This window comes from Bacillus rossius, chromosome 2, assembly GCF_032445375.1.
Source record: "Bacillus rossius redtenbacheri isolate Brsri chromosome 2, Brsri_v3, whole genome shotgun sequence".
Lineage (NCBI taxonomy): Eukaryota > Metazoa > Arthropoda > Insecta > Phasmatodea > Bacillidae > Bacillus > Bacillus rossius.
The window spans coordinates 5797461-5818048 of NC_086331.1; the positions used below are offsets into that span (position 1 = coordinate 5797461).

The window sequence follows — 20588 nt, forward strand, 5'->3', positions numbered from 1 at the left end:
TTTTGCTTGAACTGTAATTCACAGTCATCGGCACCTAAAGTGGAAGAGAATTTCTAAAGAAATCCTAGTTCAACTAAAAGATTCAGTAATTACTTATTAACCGGGTACAGCCTAGCGTGCCGAGTCCCTATGAGGCAAATGCTGCACAAACACTCATGTTCGCCTGGTGTCGTATATGCCAACACTTGCAGTAGAACAAAATTTCGAAGTACAAATTTGAAAAGTTTAAGTGCTACCTGACCTGGTCTAGCAAATGTTTCATTGTCTTCCAATTTACTTCACAATCATACTTGCCAACTTTTGAAATTTGGATCTAGTACTGACATTAGTACTGACTACATTTCACTCTGCAAATCGATTTAGTTGATAGTCAGCGTAGCTGCTCCGGCAACAAGTAATATCTGCAGGTGCGGAAACTACGCATGATTTGCGTCCAGTAATGTGTTTTATACACAATTTTCGTTTATCGCGCTCAAAATTATTTTTAAGAATTCTACGTTAAATTTTGTGTCCGAGTTTTGTTTTGTAAGTGTACTTACAACATGAGAACACGCATATTTTCTTTTTACAGGGGATAGATGTTACACATCTCGAGCAGTAGCCAAAACTCGCTTACATTGTTTTCCTCCTACGGACACATTCACCCATTATCAATGCAATTAAAATGGATTTAACGCACATAGCACAAGAGCACAGCGAATAGTTGAACACTGGGTAATATTGACTGGGATCTCCTCAGCAATCGGGCAACTATGATTGAAAAGTTTCCAGCTTGGCATCAACAACTGTGAGCGACCGATCGCCGGCAACTCAGTTGCCTGTGTGAAAGGGCTCTAATTGTTTGAGTCCCGTGTGAAAGGGCTCTTCCAACTGTTTTAGCCAATAGAAAGCTTGCTTTTACAAATAAGCCAATCTGACAACACATTCTAGGCATGGACTTTCTTGTGATTGCTTGGTGATTCTCAATAGTACGGTTTTTCCCCTCGTTTATCTCTTTTCTCATTTGCTTATGGAATATCATGAAAACACCTCTGCTGTAGAGTTCTCATACTACTGCTATTGTTATGTTACAACCCAGACCTCCCAACTAGTTCAAAATTTGTCTGAATTGCAGATAGATAAAAACACTTAGAGAATTTGTTGGTTTCGAAAATACTGTTCAAAATTCTTAAAAAGGTTGCTCTAAATGATTCATGATGAAAATAAAGTCTTTCAAGAATAAAGATTTATTATTATTGCTTTTTATTATCCTTTACAGAAAATTCAGCACAAAGGCAGCCATCTTCTGATCACAACACTGTTCCAGATAATGCGCAGCACACAGCAAAAACAAAAACAAAAGTTTGTTGCGGCCATAAAAAAAATTAATTTGTAAAAGGTACCAAAATATCTGATGAAAAAATTATTTATTACTGCTAATAAATCCCATGATTTCCCACGAACTTGGAAAATCCAATTTCTGGCCCATTTTGATTTGGATATGCTACAAACGTTTCTTTTAAATTAGAGTACTAAGCATTTGTGCACGTGAGAAGGGTAGAGTTAGTGGGTAGCTGTCTGCATGTCTTGTCTGGCTGTCTCCTCACGCCGGTCAACGTTGGCAACACACCAGTAGCCAGACAAGAGTTCGGATAAGACAGGAAACTTGAGGTAACGTAGAGTTTTCCTGCTGTGGAACAACCAACTATGGGTCAATCTGCAACTGAACAGACACATTAGGTCATTTAACGACCTTTGAAGTTGACATGGTCCCGGGCTGCGCCCTTCTGAGCCTGATGTGCCACCACCGCCCGCCGAAGCGTGCGTGTCGTCTCCGCTCCCGAAAGTTGCCGAGCGAGGACGAACAGGGAGTCAGTCGCGATTGCTGCTAGAGGAAGGAGCTTCACGCACCTGTCATCATTTTCAGAGGTTTTCAGTGAGACAGGGGGAAACGGGCCTCGCCACACACGGGCTACGTCACGGCCCTGGGAACAGAGTAGCCAGGTCCACATGCCCGTTACACATGTGGTGGCGCCCTAGGATTCGACGAACACTTCAACCCCCATTGCGGTAGCAAAGTGCTTCCACAGGCCTTAAGGTTTAGGAGCCATGATGGGATAAGACGATCCAAAATGTTAAAAATTAGCTCTTTTCAATGTGATTAATGAAAAGAAGGTTGGAACAAATCAATTTAAATATTTGCTTTCAAAAATTGAATAGGTAATTACTCCGAGTATGTATCTAACATACAAAATCACACTTTTTTTTAAGAGTCTTTTCACTGAAATGCAAACTTTTGAACTCACAAAAAATATTATTGTGTAGGAAATTTGTGATCTGTGTACATCAGTGGAATTGTTAGGTACCTGTTACCAATAGATCACCATTTCACTGAAACAGTTTTAAAATTTTTGTCAGGTCCCAAACAAAATAGAATAGGGTAAAACTGGACCAGTTGAAATAATTTGGAAAGTTGATGCAGAATCACCCATTTTACTTAAATAAGTTCACACTAGTTTTATGAAGCTGAGGATAATATTTCTTGAATAAAATTCACCAGGTTGTTTTTTATATATTTTATTATAAAAAAGGTAACATGTCTTACATTCATCACTTAATTTTAAACTGTAATAGACAGAATTTAACCATACTAAATTTAAAACAAGTATTTTTGGTATTCCAAATTTAATAATCGCATAGGATTATTTAAATTGTAATTTTGTAGTCAGTACGACACAACTAAAAAGTATGTATATTTCTGTTCAGTGTCAGTATACGTTTATAAAAGTATATTTTATCTAAATTTTCAGTTTTATGGTTCATTTACATTTATAAAATTTCTGTGAAAACACAATCTTGACAATATTTTTTAAAATAAAATACAAAATATATCTTTTTTTCATAATACAGACAGTTCTAAGAAACCATTAGTCAAATTGGTGCTTTCACATCACACCTAGGCAATATGCATGACATGACATACTAAATTTCAAGTTGCATATTTTACTATGGATTCTGAATTATACACACCATTGGACAACATAATGTGATTACCTATATTCTGCTGAGAAATTTTTATAGTTTCTGCTTAGACACAACAATAAATTACATTTACACATCAAATGAATTTAACACATTAATACTATAGAATATAGTGGCCAAAAACTTTTGAGAATAGGGATAAAACTCTTACCTATCATAGAGCCACTAAATGAAATGTAAGTTTCAATACATCATACATTGAGACAAGATTTTATGGTGGATTGCAACAAAATTGAAATAACACTGAAAAACACATTGATAAACCATGTAACACTGAAATGCTGTACAACATATCACACCAACAGGAAATTATGAAATTAATCAGCATTTTACGAAATTTAATTGAAAACACGAAAATATATTCTTTTAATATGTATTGAGTTCAATGAATGTCATTAATTCAGCGTGTAGTTCATACCAAAATGTATAAAAAAATGAATAGCAAAAACTTAATTTTACATAGTTGGTCTTGATTCTCTTACCTTACAGACTTAATGCATTGTGCATCACAGTCAAAATTAAACTATTTTGGTGAAATAAGTACACATTAAGAAATATTTTAGTGTCATATTTATTGACTAATATATTTTTAATAAATACGCTGAAATTATAAAAATAAAACTAAAAAAATCCTGTCCCTAATCATACAATTGAAAGATTTGAAATCTTTCAAGCTGGTTACTGTGGAAATAAATTGCTCACTTATCCGTAAACTGGTAGTGGTAATGGTGTTATTTTCTGAGGTGTAAACATGGTCCATAAATTGCTTGATGTTAAGAAATAAAAAATTCCGTTACGGAGTAAGGTAATAGCAAGATACTGGACTTTTATTCCAGACAATCCGGGTTGGAATCCCGGTCTGGTCATCTTGATTTTGGATTTCCATGCTTTCCCAAAACCATTCTGGTAACTCCTGGGATGGTTTCTTGCTACATGCCAATTTCAATTCCTATATTAGCATCCCTTTTCTGTGTAGTCTTATTATTACCTCAATGTTGACAAGATGTTAAACAAAAAAAAAAAACTAGTTTAGTTGTGGAAGTGGTAAAAATAAAAAAAAAATATAACTTCAATTATTCTTTTGGTGACTGATTGTTTTAGTGCAACATTTATTAGAGTGACATGGCTAAAGAAAAATATTAAATAAGTGTATAATCTCACCAACTGTGTTGCATTGATACATGGAAAAAAGTAATATTATCGATAACTATTATTATTTATATTGTTTTTTATAATTGACGTGGGCCTGCTTTGTTGCATTAAGGGAAGCATGTTTTCTTTCTGTCTTTTTAACTGTGTTAGAAACATCATGTCAAATTTATTGTATAGTAATAAGAGAAACTGTAAAATATGTCATTACCGAGCTACTATTTGCTAAAGAGTTTATGTTTATTATGGGTGTTAGGTTTTGAAGTAACTTTCACACCAGCCATAGGTTACTGGGAAGATAAATTACAATTTTTTTGAGGATAGTACTATTATAGATTTGTTTGAGAAATGTGCGAATTTTAGTATGAGTACACATTGTTCAAGTGAATACCTTGTGAGTTTGTGGATTAGTTTAGCATTCAGTGGATAACTAGTCAAAAATTTATACCAGAGATATAATAAGTATATTTTGACCGTGCTTATTTAAAAACTTTCCCAATAGCTCTGTCTTGTTTCAATTCTGCTACTAGTTTTGATGCGACCCACAAACTCTCATGCTCAGACAAGCAAGATTGGCAATTTTGGGTTAAAAAATTTTTCTTTTAACTTTCTCAAATTTGGTGGTGAGTTTGCCATACCTCCTCTGTAGGGGAAGGGGTTGGAACGTAGGCTATATGTAAAAACAAGCAGTAGAAGTCTTATTGGATAAATCAGATTTAAGCCACAAAAAATTTAGTTATACGTAATATATTTATAAAATTTTGATAAAGCAATACGTCTACTGAACATAACTCAATGTATTGCCTGAAGTTGAGAGTAAATAACTGCTTAAATGATCTTTCCTTACAAAATTATTAGGGTTAAAAATGAAGATTGTTTTAAGGATTACTATAGCTGTAATAATATTATCAAAAGTTACCCTCTATAAATATTGCAAAATCTTTTAATATCTGCCCTGTACCTTAACAGAACCTTATTATAAAATATTGTAAAAAAAATGTATAAAATTTAAATTGTAGACCAATTCTTCACTGAGATATAAAAAAGTTATTTAGTGAATCTATGGGAAAAACTCCAGAGAATTTGTCAACATAATTATTATGGTACAATGCAAACACAGCAACACAGACATAATGGCGTTCCTGAGGTGGAAACATCAATGCAATCCTAAGAACTTTATCCAATTTCTAGTCAGACAACTGACCTCCATGGCACAGTTGGAGAGTCACCTTTGATGCAAGGTATTCTGTGTATGAATCCTAGGTTATGAATGTGTAAGGTGCTTTCTAAATGTTACGTTATGTAAATTTACCCCAATAATAACAATTTGGGAAGGGTCAAGCACTAATTTATATAGATATTCAATACAGAGCTGATTACTTAATTTCAATTATTGATTTCCAAATGATTTCCATTCTTAATTAAACACAAAGATTATTAAAGAAAAGTATTACATGAATTTAAGGTTTACTGTGCACTAATGGTTATTCGTTCGAGTTCTTCAAAATAACAAGCATGGCATAGACCAATATATGCTTAAATAACCAAAGAAAAAGTAACATCTTTTCTCATCATTTGGCATCTGTTGAGATAATAGCAGTGCGAGTGTTTGCAGTGGCGTCTCGTCAGGGCAAGCAAGGCAAGCAGTGCTTGCCCAGGCAGTTTGCAGACAATGTATTTTTTAAATAAATATTTTATTCAGAATAGTATTTTACTTTGGCTCGTGCAGTTAGGTGTATGTATTTTTTAAATTATCTTCTTGGGACCCAATACTGTGCGCTGTGTGCTATAAGAAAAGAACCCGTCGACACACAAAACATGCTGTTTTAGGAAGGCTGCCGCAGTAGTTTCCTTTCGGAAGGGGGGTGGCATGGTACAAAGGTTCGAGGAGGGGATTGGCTGTAAAAACACGAGGTAGAAGCTACGAAGGTAGCGCTTTCTTGCCGAACTCAAGCGAACATGGCCGAAGCAGACGGTGGAATTCTTCCGCCGACTGCTTCGGCTATGTCCGCTACAGTTCGGCAGGGCAGGTGGCGAGATCGCGTTTCAGTCAGCGGTCGTCTCTCGGGGAGCGCGCATCTCTCTCGCGGGCTGTTGGCTGGCAGTGCGTGGGGGGTTTGTGGGCGTACGGGAGGCGGCCTAGCAGTGCCAACTGCTACTGACCGCGTCCCGCGGGTGGCGGATACGGGATCCCAGCCCGAGAGTTGCAATCTCGCTGGAGTGACTGTGAATAACCACGTACCAGTTAACAGAGTTTCTGATCACGTATGAAGATAGTTTCTTTGTGTTGGTACAAAACATACCAACATTTAATTTTTACTATTCTAGTACATTTTTATGAGCTTCTTCTCTTTATTTTAAGTAGCCTACTTACTTTGCCATGTGTTGTCTGTTTATATATTTGGTACCAGATATCGATGATACTACACTCCCACTTAGTATATAAATAATGTAGAGTAGGTATTTTATTATCAGAATAATGTATGCCAAACATTATTATTTTTCAAAAATAGTTTATAATTTAAAAAAAATTCAATTTTTCTACCTGTGGAATAGTCAATGTTCAGTTAAGAAAAATACTTAAATAGCACCCTATTGTACTACCTTGAAATCCATATTTTCCCGGGGGAGGGCCCCCGGACCCCCCCTCCCCACCACTGTGTTTTGGGGTGAACGGAGTTGTTGCTTTCCCTCATGTAAACCTCACGCCTCGCCACTGAGTGTTTGGTAAACAATACTGTAGGTTTGTACATAAATGTGTTACACTCTTTCAGCGAGTCAATACATACTCATGGAACGCCAGTTTAGGTTGAAACACAAACAATTACGATTGATCTGGTGAAAGCTATCATTTGTAGATTATCTAATTTGAAAATAACCAAGGAAATATGTTTGATTAATTGTTAAACTTTACGTTTAGGAGACAACTATGTAATTTCACGAAGAATAAAAAATCACCATAAATATTTGTGATTCGATGTTTCACCATTAAAGATTTTGGCATATAAACAAAAAGCTTTTTTAATAATTGTGTGATCAGAGAAGGAAACGAGAAAAATTTTTCTTGAATCGTTCTGTATATTATACAAAAAATGTCTGCTTGGAGTATGAGAAATGACTTTATTAGTAACTTTCAGTACCCATTTTACCAGAAAATCATTGGGATCCTGAAATCAAAGAAATAAATTGACCCATCCATAAAAAATTCCTAGCCACTTGAATCTGGCCAAATGTAATCAAAGATTATGTCGAAGCATTTTTTCTCATCTTGTGATCTTTCTATGCAAACTTGCAAAATTATGTACTCCAACCTTTTTTCTGCACTGGCTAGGAATAATTTCAGAACCTAACATAGAGAAGTTCCCACCTAGCCCAGTAACTATTGAACTAGTCCATACTATACAAAAAGTTTCAAACAGATTTCTATAACATTGCAAAAACACTATAATATAATGATTTCTGTAAGGTAATGTATTTCTTAAAAGTATCCAAAACATTGTGTGCCGTATGGGATGTACCGATAATATCAAAAGTGAATGATTATTTAATGTATTTAGTCTTAGATCTCCTCCTGAGGCCTAATCATCTCATCCGTCCATGAAGTATACCAAGAAAAATTTGAGAAAGAAAATCCTGAGACATGTATCTTCTTAACATACAATTTTGTCACTGTACTAGCATTATATAAATATTCCTATGTTTATATTAATCTAGGTATGTTGTGAAAGATTGTATTCTAGCAGTCTTGATACGCTTATCAAATTTGGCACATTACCCAACTAACTTTCCTTTTTTTTTAAAGTTGATCAACATGAACATACTCAATAGTTTTTTCAGTTTTATGTCTTACATTTTAACTGTCAAAGAAAAACTTAAATAAAAATTTTAAATATGTATAAACATAAAGCAATAATAAGATTGCTCAATTCAGTCAGAAATTTCATTAATAGTGAATATTGAAAAAAACATACAAAATTAATATAGAGCTTGAATTATTATAGCTTATCTTTGTAAAAACATACTTGGTAGCCTGACAAACAAAGAAAACATGTTTGTATTACTTATTTTATAAAAATTAAAACATAGGAATGCTTGATCAATTACAAACATATTAACAGCTGACTACAGCAAATAACACAGAAGGTGCAGTTCACACTCACTTTGTGTCCTTATTGTACAGTCATTTTTGATTTTTTTTTCTCCAGTTTAAAGTTTATTCACAGCACTGAGTGCAAAACCTATTTAAGTAGTACATACACGAACTGTCAGTACACACAAAACATTTTCAAACATGATTACTTGGAAGTTCAGTACTGTAGATTCTCTTTTTCAAATTGGGAATTATGTACAGGGCTTTATTGACCTTGCATAGCCACAGCATTTTCAAGAACAGCAGCGTGCTGCGTGAGGAACACGAGAATCAAATTTGTCATTCAGTGAGCTTTGGTTCTTGATCTTTAGTACTGAGGGTTGGGGGAGCGGTTGTGGTGGTAGGAAGCAATTGTGTTGGTAGCACTGATGACAGATGCTGCCACTGGAGACAACAACTGATGATGGCCTTTCGGGGAGTGAAGATGCTCATTTCTGGTGCCGCTGAACGTCTTGCTTCCGCTCAAGTAACTACCCCCAGACCCCAGAGTTCGGAGACCAAAGTTATTTCCAGCAGCTCCAGCGTGATATGACCCGTAAGAAGAATCGGCCGAGTCCTGTCGCCTGGTCGCTGCCCCGTACATGGATTCCGGTCGATTGGCGGTCGAGGCGGAACCACAACCCATGCCAGAGCCCAACTTCATGGCCGCATTGCCTTTGCCTGCAGTGTTGCCGTGTATGACGCCGTAGACGCCACCGGTCTGGCCACGATTCACCGAGTTGGCAATCCCACGAACTCCGTAAATGCTTTCCGAGCGCTGAATCTGTTGATTCTGTATGTTCTGCGTGGTTGAAATTGGGTTGTGGTTGAAGCGCATCGGGTAGAGAGACTGAGCCGGAACGAGAGGTCCCGGCCGGGGCAGGCCGTCGGGGTCTCTGATGGCCGAGGGAACCTTGCTGTACACCGATTGGGAACGGTTGAGATTGGTGCGCGCTGGAAGCGGGCTCTTCGAGTAAAGAGACTTGGTGCCACCGTACAACGGCTCCACGGGGTCCGGCTGGCACGGCAAAGCAGAATACAGGGCCGATGCTGCTGTCAGGTTGGTGCAGTAGTTCTTCGTCACACCTGCAACACATTGAAAGTTTAAAAAACTTGGTAAATCTTACAGTAACTCTTTATACCTTACAGTTGGCTCAACTAATGGAATTAACATGTTGTCCATTCACTGAGATGGTATCTGACGAATACAAATAAAATATGTTTTGATGTGTATATCACATGTCTTCCGTAAATTCTGACAGTTCGTCAAGAAATTATTGCAAAATATTGTTACCTTCATTTACGTCTTTAGTCAATGAAACACACACACATCATGTGCCTCTCATTGTTTACAACCAGACTGAGTGAGTCTCGAGTGTTCAAGTTATTCCTCGATACATCAATCCTTATAACTTAACTTTGACTGGGCTGGAAAGAAAACAAATATGCAAATCTCCAGTTAAAAAACATTTACTTAGCAAAGGAGTGTACATAATTATTGCCATCTAGCAGTGGCAAACTGTGACATACTCTGTACTGTAACACACTGCTAGAACGAAGAACCTTTGCAAGTTATGTGGGTTGCCGAAACTAGAATTATAATCATCATGGAAAAAATATTAAAATGAACTATCAAATACATTTGAGATAATTATAAGAAGTTGTTCACATAAATCTTTAAAATCACTAAAAAGAATATCAGTAGTCACTAGCCTTTGTTGTACAGTTGTACCGCTAAAACACATGCTGTGAATTTACATGTGGACATGTAGAGCCCAATATCTATACACATTCCAGACTCAACAATTTGCGTTTCACATATAGCAGTGTACTTATCCTCTGTTGGGCTATTTATAAACATTTTTTTGTGGTAAATTGTGTGTTAGTTTTAAAAACTGAATAACCAGAAAATATTTAATTAAAAAGAAATTTAGTTTTAGAATTTTGATTCTGGGCACTATCCAATCGTACTTGTAGCCAACGTAACACCATGCAACCAGCAATACACTACAATATTTCATACTGTTTCCTTGATTGTAATGTCTGTCAGACTTGGTGAAGTAACTTGAAACTAAATATATTTAAATAAATGTTCATATAAATTAAAATACTGATGACTTACAATAATCTAAAAAATATTAAACATATTGAAATGGCCGGAAAGAACTTGCAATTGGCACGGTGGATACTGCAACAGTAGAAAAAAGTAACAAAAGCTACTTGAGGAGAAAATAAGTGGGTGGATGGAGTTTGTGAATGTCACATTTTTGAAAATTTATCGAGTCAAAATAGTGGTGTAAAAATATTGTAAAAAAAAATTTAGAACATTATCTGGATACAATGATTTAAATGTTTTTAAAGGTGTTTTATTCACCACATATTCTTCCCATAATCAGTGTAATTCAATATTTTCATTCAAACAACTGTCGAGTCATGATCATAGCAAGGGGAAAACTGGCAATATATTCTCCCTCTGTGTTCCCAACTTCGAGGTGTCAAGATATAGAGACACACTTTGTTTTTCTAGTCGCCCTCCAAATGCTGTGCCTTAAAGAGTAATGTTAAAAAAAATGTATCCTCACCAAAATAAAAATCCTTGCTATGTCCCAGCAGTGACCAACAGTCCATACTTTCATTATGTAACTTTTATTTGCTGGTGAGGCTATATCAGCCGATTTATATTACCTATGTAAAGTTAAATTTATATCTCTACATGGTCAAAACATCACAGAAATTGCTCTAGTTATTTATTTTCTTATTTGGCATTATTTTAGGCTTTTGTTCTGCTCAATATTAAAAGATACATTCATATAATATCAAAAGAGGGCCATTTAAAGGCCTAGTAAAGTAGTAATTTGAGTCTTTGACAACACAGGACCATGTTCTCCCAACTTAAATAAGTATTTGTTGCCATATGTTTGAGAGAACTATATTATTTGTAATTCCAGTAAACCATCTGATTATAAAGTTAATGGTCATGATGACGTATATTTATAACATTTTTCACTAGGTAAAGTTGTTAATTATTACTGATGGATTATTTAATTCTATTCATAGGCGTGCCTACAGGGGGGGCCAGGTGGGCCATGGCCCCCCCTAATGTAATCACTCAGATCGGCATTTTCTCTAATGCGTTCTTTAATATTCGTATATTTCTGGCACTGTGACACTCAAACTGTGCAAGTATTACAAGATAAATAAAAGTGCTTGCCGGTTTGTTTAACTTGCAATTGCCTGGATATCATTATAATTCTGTTCATTGGAAAACAACTTTAAATTATAATAGATAGTTCCAAGCTGTTGAGAGAAAGTTACCTTGACTTTTTGCGTGTTCGTAACCATAACTTTGGGTTAACTTGAACGTAATTAAATACAGTAGAATGTTTCTAAAAATCTCTTTTTCTAATCAAAACTGTTTTCAATTTGTTGAGTCTATTAAATTTAGTATTTGATTGAAAAAAAGAGGATGCTTTGCAAGTTTTTAATATTTGTGTTTGTGATTGTAATCAGAACTTTGAGATAATGTTTGCGTTTACGTAATTTCGTAGAATTTATTACCATGTAAATGAAAATCTTTTGCAGGTTTGTTAAAATGTGTGTTTTTAATAAGAACTTTATGTTAATCTGAACATAATTAAGTAGAATGTATTACCATGTAAATAAGAATATTTTGCAGGTTTGTTAAAATTTGTGTTGGTAATCAGTGCTTTGAGTTAACTTGAAAATACTTGAGTACAATATATCACCACATAAATCAAAATATTTTTTAATGTTTTTAAAATTTGATGGTTTTAACAATCATTCATTGTAAAACAAGGTCAGTTGAAAATTCAAGCTATTGTGGTTTAAAAAACATGTACCTTTTGAGTGTCGTCTGTGTCATCTATAATTTTGATTTAATTTTTTTTTACGATGATGTATGTATTTCAAAGCAAAAACATATTTTAAGAGGTTTGTTAAAGTTCTGTTGTCTGAATTGCTGTGTTTGCATTCACTAAAAAGAAGTTAATTTCTAGGTAGATCTGGATCAAGCTATTGGAAAATTCGAGGGGGGGAAATATGTTAGTACCCTTTAAACATTGTCTATGAAAAAAAAACATATTTCCAAGATTGTTAAAATTGTACGGATATAAATATTAACTAGTAAACATATCTCGTTGATACTGCACAAAAATATAAACAAATCAATGAGTGAATATATTTAGGCTATTTAATTCTAAATTCAGCTTCTGATTTAAAAATTTAGCAGGCCCCCCCCCCCCCCCCCCCCCCCCCCCGCCTAATGGAAATATCTGGGCACACCTATGATTCTATTTTAAAAAGCTCTTAAGGCAGGTATTCTAAGACACTAAAATAAGGGTTAAGGTGTTGAAAATGCCGCACTTGTACCCTAACTATATTCCTAGCACACAAACCCTTAGATAGGACACTGCCAATCCCTAATTTTTTGGGAAAAGATTTTGGTGTCCTATCCATGACATAACTCACTTTTCAGTGATTCTTTTCCAGGTGGCAGACTCGCATCTAGTGCCATTAACTCGTAACTCGTAACTCGTATATGGGGCGAGGGGACGTACCAAGCTTATTGTTCCACATTAAACTTTATGGCAGCAAAACTATCCTGGAATATATTTTGTACATTTTAATGGTCATAACAAGAAATAACCACAAGTTAAAAAGTACTAGAGAAAATTAGAAAGGCAGTTCCATTTTTGTGAGATGATGCTGCTATCTCTAGGACTTTTGCCATAATAGATGAATGCGACAGGTCCACTAGAATCTGTTGGAATGAAATCTAGCCTCCTGCAGGGCACCGTTTATTAAAAGTAGGGATGGGATTTTCGAATCTTGGATTCGTCGAATATACCGAATCCTATGGATTCGAGGATTCGTAGGATCCGAGGTGGGATTCGAGGTGGGATTCGAGGTGGGTTTTTAAGAGTTTTAGGTAGTAATTGAAAATTGTAGTGCTGGGCGAAGTTTGAAAATTTCGAACCGAACCGAACCCTTACGTTCGGTTCAGTTCGAAACCTCTTATATATTCGAAAAACCGAACGTTCGTTAAAAAAAAAAAAATTACGTTTTTCTAATTTTCTAACCCCCATTTGAGACCATTCACAAAACCGCTCAACAAAATTCTATTGCTTGTAATATTCCGACTTTTATCGCATAATCGTCGCCTCAACAGTTTCAAGCGCAGACAAAATTTAAAAAAAAAATTATTAATCGTCGCATAACTCGCATAGCATTTTTTCATATAGGCGCGCTTTGTTTTTTGTTTACTTTAGAGAATTTTGTATGCATTTGTCGTACTACGTAAAATAAACTATCGTACAAATGCCAAAGGTATTGTATACTATACCTTTAACTATAGTGCGTGTACGATAAGTGTTGTACAATCACCAAAGATTGCGTACCCCATGCGTTAAACTAAAGCGCATGTACGAGAACTCTCGTATTTCGGCAAAACTAACGTGATCAAGTTAACACAAGACAAATGCGGTAGGAAATGATTACGTAAATTAGGTACGTATTTTAAATTACTGGGATGTATTTATTTTCTTTGGCCTTTTTGGTTATAACAGTCAGGTAATGAAAGTATTAATTTAATCTTGTGTATTAAAAGTACTGGTCCAGTAAATTTTACAGTACGGTACAGGGATGTTAGACGTACCAACTTGTTGGTACACATACCATTTTTCAGGTTCTTGTACCATGTACCAAGTAGAAATTGTGCTGGTATGCACAAATACCAACTTTGTCATCGACAATGCGCGATGCGCCATGCATTAACAATTAACATTAGGCGTGGACGAAAAATTAGAATAGTTGCGTTTTAATAATTCCATCTGTATACTATTAATAAAACGGCATTTTAAGAGAAATTTTTAAGTGCTAATTTAATTGAAAGTATTCATACTAGGTGCTAACGTTTTATGGCTATCTTATAATTTCAGAAGCTAGTTCTCTAGAAATTGATCACAGCGCCATGCCCCGCCATGCCGTATTGCCGTCATGGCGTCATCTATTATCATCTAAAGTGCTAAAGATACATCATCATACATACATCATTATTTTGATGAAATATACTTGCTGGAACGGAAAGTAGCTGCAGCATCCACATCTATTTGGCTCAGAAACCCATTCGTAAAGTTAGTTTATTTATTTCTGGCATGGGTTTTACCTAAGATTGTCACTATGAATGCGTTTTTCAATCAGATGCGGTTGTTGTAACGCAATTAGCTGAAAAAATGGAATTAGCATTTAGAGAGCTTTTGACAGCATATCTGGTGCAAGAGTACGTCGCCCAAACTCCGCTGAACCAAATCAATCCTGAAAATCGGGATAAATTCATACCTTTACACAATATGTATTTAGGTGTTCGTGTCTTAGAAGAGTTGAAAAAGCCCGAAATCGCCAGTGAACTGGATTCTATAGAAGATTTTTTTTTCTCAAAATGCCGCAGTTTTATGGAAAAACTTTGTACGGAAATTCAGAAGCGATTCTATTTTGATAATCCACTCTTGAAACTTCTTCCTCTAATACACCCTTAGAAAGCTTTATCCAAACAAGAACGTAACAACAATCAGTCTCTTCTCAAGCTTGTCGATTATATTCCAAGAGCTAAACCTAAGGATCTACTGTTTACAGAAGTTAGATGATGAGTGGCGTTGTCTTCCACTAGATGACATACCTGAAGATATTGCTAAGGAATTAGAAGTATATGTTTTCTGGCATAAGATTTCGCTGTTAAAAGATAGTGAAAATTAACAAAATACGTCGAGTTACCCCGTTTTGGACTATCTGCTCTCTCTATCCCTCATTCAAATGCAGATTGTGAAAGAGCTTTCAGCAAATACAATCTGGTAAAAACTAAAACCAGAAATAGACTTACTATCAAAAATATTGAAGGATCGATGTAGGCATCACAATGTGTCAAGTCAAATAAAAACTGCTGCACAAAATTTGAGCCTGATAAGGATATGCACGACAGAATGACTTCTGCGATATTATATAATAATAATAACCCGAATGCTAGAGAAGACGATAGGAGTATTAATGACCTTGATTTTACTTTTGATGAAAACTAATCAAAAAATACAAGAATTGTATGTGATATTAATGACTAAGTATCTCCAGTGAGTGCAATGTTGGTTTATGGTTATACATTTATATTTTTATTAACAATTTTATAACTTTACTTTAAATGAGATGGCCTCAATATTTATTAATGTGTTTATTTTGTTGAATGATTGAAATTATAATCACATTTATATAACTACAATATATTATGTGATTGATACCTTAAGGAGTTTCTTATGAATATTGGTATCGAAACTATTTCAGTTCAGATAAAAAAATTTTGTGCCGATTGAATAAAAAATAAGTTACCAACCTTATCATACTTTATTTGTTGACAAGTGTGTAACCGTTTACGTTTCCATAGTATACCTATATCGTATTAAATCAGTTTATATAAATATCATTATATATATATATATATATATATATATATATATATATATATATATATATATATATATATATATATATATATATATATATATATATATATATATATATATATATAAAATCTTTGAAACAAAATCTACAGGATCTTTGTCAGTGTAAGATCTTGGAGTACCAGTTTTCTTTTTCAGATACCAGCTTTTAGTGACAACTGTACCAGGTTCGTTTAGCCACTGTCTAACATCCCTGGTACGGTACTAAGTTGACTAGCGTAGTCGCGGCAGCCATCATTATTTCTCGTGTTTTCTTTTTTCCGACGCAAATTTCTATAACCACACTTTTTACGTTACGTTTACAATATTATTGTTCTAGAGGTGTTTTGCGATGAGCAGGCTAACGTCGTTTAAGTTTTCCAAATGGAGAAAAGATAATGACGATCCGGATGACCCAGAACCACTCAAAAAAAAAAAAAAGTCTAAAGTTTCTTCTGACGAGCAGCATTCTTCCAAGAAAACAGCGACTGCAGTCAGCGGGTTTTGTAATGTAGATAGGTAACTTAATTCACATTCACCTTTTTTTTATGTCCTATTAAAAAGTTTTACTTATTAAAAATGTTAGGTTATGTCTACCACAAAAATATGTTATGTGGCCTTATGCTGAATGTTCGTCATCTTTATAATATATTTTTTTTAATGAAGGTTAGTGTACACTGAAAAAGGAAGATAGTCTTTTTGAAATTTAGATGTAACTTCTTCATGAATTAAAAGTTGGTATATATATAAGCTAAGCTATATAATGTTTTAATTTTACATATGGCTGGAGAACCTTTCTTTCTCACCACTCAGTTAAAGACCAAAATGCTGGTCATTGGTTCTTTTTAATTCAAAACAATTATTTCTGTATGAGGTTCGGTTCGGCTCGGTTCGAAACCAGAGAACTGAGGTTCGTCCAGCTCTAGAAAATTGTATACCTAAACTATATTATACAGGTAACGGAAATAGCACAAACATAAGATAAACTACGCTGCATTTTGGCAATTAGTATAACTACTTGATCATTTCCAACCTTCAATAATATAACATTGCAGAAAAAATGTAACTTTTTTTTAATGGTGTCTGTTATACAAACGTATTTTATTGAAAACATAGGAAGGATTAATTTAACAGAGAATTGGACAGATGCAAACTTACGTGTGTGGTTTTTGAGGTTATTTGTCTCTATTTTATATCAGGTGTATACACTATGCACTTATTTTATAATTTTATAAATACATATGTGATTTTTTTTAATACATAGGCCTATGTTATTTTTTAAAATAAATGTGTGATTTTTTTTAATAACATGTGAAGTTTAGTGTGGGACTGGGATTCGAGATTCGATGACAAACACTGAGGATTCGAACAAGGATTCGGATTCGACCAAAATGTGGATTCGTCCCATCCCTAATTAAAAGGTTACTAATATGTTACCTTACTGGGATTCGATTTGGACATGTTCTGAAATACGGCTCACGAATTGGATTATGGTTGTATCCCAACAAAGTAGTACTAATTCGCCACCTTACCCGAACGTCTTAAAATACCACCTTAAGAGCAGTTTTTACTTAACTTCAGCTGGTTGGATTCATGTAGTTTTTTTAATCTTTTATTTGCTATATTTCTTTATTTACCAATGCTTGGATACAGAGCTGGTTCTAGAATATTTTCATACTTTGGATGATGTAATAATGACAATAGTGTGGGAATGGTAGATTACAAATATTCTCACAGAAGTAATCAATGTGTTTATAGCGTATTATTTTTTTGCTGTAATTTGTGCCCTCATTGGTCGAAGTTTAAAAGCTATCTTCTTATTGACTGGCTGCCTCCTCTCTACTGAGTGGAGGTGGTCAGGTTGCTTGTCAGTCTTTGCTCGGTCACTTGCAGAAGCCAGGGACGTATTGTGTGGCGACTCGCAAAAAAAAAAAAAATATATATATATATATATATATATATATATATATATATATATATATATATATATATATATATATATATATATATATATAACGTATATGGTACGGGCAGTGCTTTTTTCAACCTTTTTTCCTGATGTTTTGAAATAGAAATTTTTGACCACAGTTGGCATGTAGGCGTAGGGCGATACTTAGGTGGATTTGGTGGACATCTGTCCTCGCCCAAGTACAATTTGTGTTTCTATTTGTACAGTGAGCTTAAAGGTGATCGTGGGGTGTAATCTTTATTTTCTTTTTGAAGTTAACTCTCTTTGCTGAAGGGGCTACAATTTTCTAGAGTTACGAAAATTACGATCGCATGAGGGGAATAGTTAGGTACGCGGTGGGGGAACCGGGAGAGGAGGAGACGGCACGTGGAGGTAGAAATGATTCAGTATACTTGCACACCTGCATACTTGTGCAATAGCATAGTTTAATGCTAGCATACCTGCATATACATATTTTTCTATCTGCGACCTCAGCCAAAGATAATTATGTTTCCTATACCTAATAATATAATAAGCAAAAAATTTCACTTCTGCCGTACGTGGACTCCATGCACACATATTTTTGTTATAAATTTAAGTTACATTGAAGAATTTTTGCAATATATTTTGAGCGACGAGCTGTCATGGTGGTCATTAAAAAATATTGTTGCTGTGCGAGTTTGGTTAAAAGAATAATAAATAAACAGAATATTATTTTTGATTTTTTTTGTAAAAACTAGTTTAAATTCCTTGAAAAATCATTGAGAACAATAAACTAAACTCACTGCCAGCACTCCCACAAGCTAGCCCCTAGTAGCATCCACAGAAAAACACCACTCACTACCACACTCCCGCTAGCTAGCTAGTTAAAAAACAATTGTCCACCAACCAGCAGATTTTCAAGTGTTTACTGGTTACTTATACGTCGCAGTAACTGATGGTTGCCATAGCCGGACACTGAACTGTTACATTGCCTTTAATATGTTTGAAAAATAATGTTTTATTTGCTAAGCACAAACCTACAAATTACTTAAGCCCATACAGAACTGAAACTCAGATGCACTGGCCCAGGAAGTAATGAAAAAGGAGATATAAATAATTTTTCTGGTGGTGTGCTACACGGTCCAACTAGAAGAGCAGCTTAAACACTGCCGAAACTTGTCCAAGATTCAACACACGAAACCCTTCAGCTTATTACTCCCATCCTAATTAGTTATGTCCCAGTTAAGGTCGACCTAAACTGGTTTGAACAACGTACCGTCAGGAGACGCGGTGTTTGACTTGTCACCGTGGTTCATTGACAGCGGTCGGCAAGGCTCGGACGCACGTAGGGAATTGTAGGTCGACACTTGGAACTTGGCACCCGAAGGTTTATCCATCTCATCGTAGGGTTCTTCATCGGAATGTATACTTGATGCATCTGGAAACATTTATTTTAGTTGTATTAAAAACCATTTTAAATAAAAGTACAGTAACACTCATTTCCAAACTTTTCAAGGGGACTGGGAACAATTTCTGCAGATTGCAAAATACAGGAATTTGTCAAACGAGGGTTCTCCTAAGCATGTTCACATGTGGATAGTATTTACATTTTCAGGAAGTGCAATTAATGGCCAGTGCTGATTCCCAAGTACACACAACCAGGCAACCGACCCATGACAAACAGACATTGGTTTATTTATAGAACATACAAATGTTTGCTGACTAATTTATATTGTTCCCATTAACCAATTGAACACCATGCCCATGTATATTACGGGCGTGGTATTTTGCTCTTCCAAACTATGCCCGTATGCTATGCAAAAAACAGTTTTGCTTTGTTTTAAATCATTGGTCCAGTGTATTTTACGTGTATCATTGACTACAATGTATTTTCTGAAGTATTTAGTTTACATGAGACAGCACAGATATAACTTGATATCTTGATTCTAATTATGTGCCTTTCAACATGTTATCAATGATGCTTGCATGCTTTTATAATCATTAACAGTTATTTATACAACAATCATGAGACATTATACATTATGCTTATACATTTTTTCTACAGAAGTTGTAACAAAACATAGTTATTATTAAGTACATCTTTATAATTGTGTAACAATAGGATTATGTAAAATATTTATCACATAAAAGTGTAATAACAGCTAACGATAAATATTGTTAGGAACGCGAGAGACCAGACTGCGATGCCAGGTTCGGAGCTGCTGGCAGCCCTGTGTGTATCACCTGGCCGCCACTACACTACGTGTGCCGGGCCGGATTACGAGGGTCGATGTTAACCACCTCCCCCCCTCTGCTCCCCGCACATCGTCCTGCCTAGGCGCCGCCGCGTGAAGTCACGTGAGGAGCGACGCTATTCTCGACGCTTCGGGCGTCGGGCAGGCGAGGGATGACGCGACTGGCCCCAGCTGCACTCCTGAGTTCTAGAAGGGCGATGCGCCAGAGACTATTTAAGATGGGACGCCGGCCTCCGCGACGGTTTTTGGGCGCGTGAGTTCTTGGGGCGACAGTTGGGTGGCGAGAGTGCCGCGGGTGCAGCGAGAGTTCGGCGACGGAGTTTGGCGACAGAGTCCCGTGACGAAGTTCCACGGGGATTGCGGCCCACTGGGGAGTGCGGACTGTGGAACTTGACAGACATTGAGTGACTTGGGAATAAACATTTTTAAATGTGAGTAATTGATGATTAGGCATTTTTAAGTAAGATTATTTATTAGTGATTTAAATATTGGTAATCAATAAAACTGTGTAAAAAAACATAATTGGGCCATCCCTATACGAACCCAGCAGTTTTCCCACAACATTATTATAAATCGTAACAATATGTTATGTAAACAGACAA

General features: G+C 35.5%; 1 protein-coding gene across 1 annotated transcript in view; it reads right to left on the bottom strand.

The window, feature by feature from the left end:
- Positions 1-2546: 2546 nt before the first annotated feature.
- The window catches only part of LOC134529056 (neurogenic protein big brain-like), a 146857-nt gene continuing 128815 nt past the window's right edge, over positions 2547-20588 (bottom strand). The window contains exons 6-7 of the mRNA XM_063362758.1: positions 19008-19169; positions 2547-9385 (exon numbers count right to left, since the gene is read on the bottom strand). Of these exons, the coding sequence (XP_063218828.1) occupies positions 8628-9385; positions 19008-19169 (920 nt within the window). The 3' untranslated portion in view covers positions 2547-8627. The remainder of the gene's footprint in view (positions 9386-19007; positions 19170-20588) is intronic.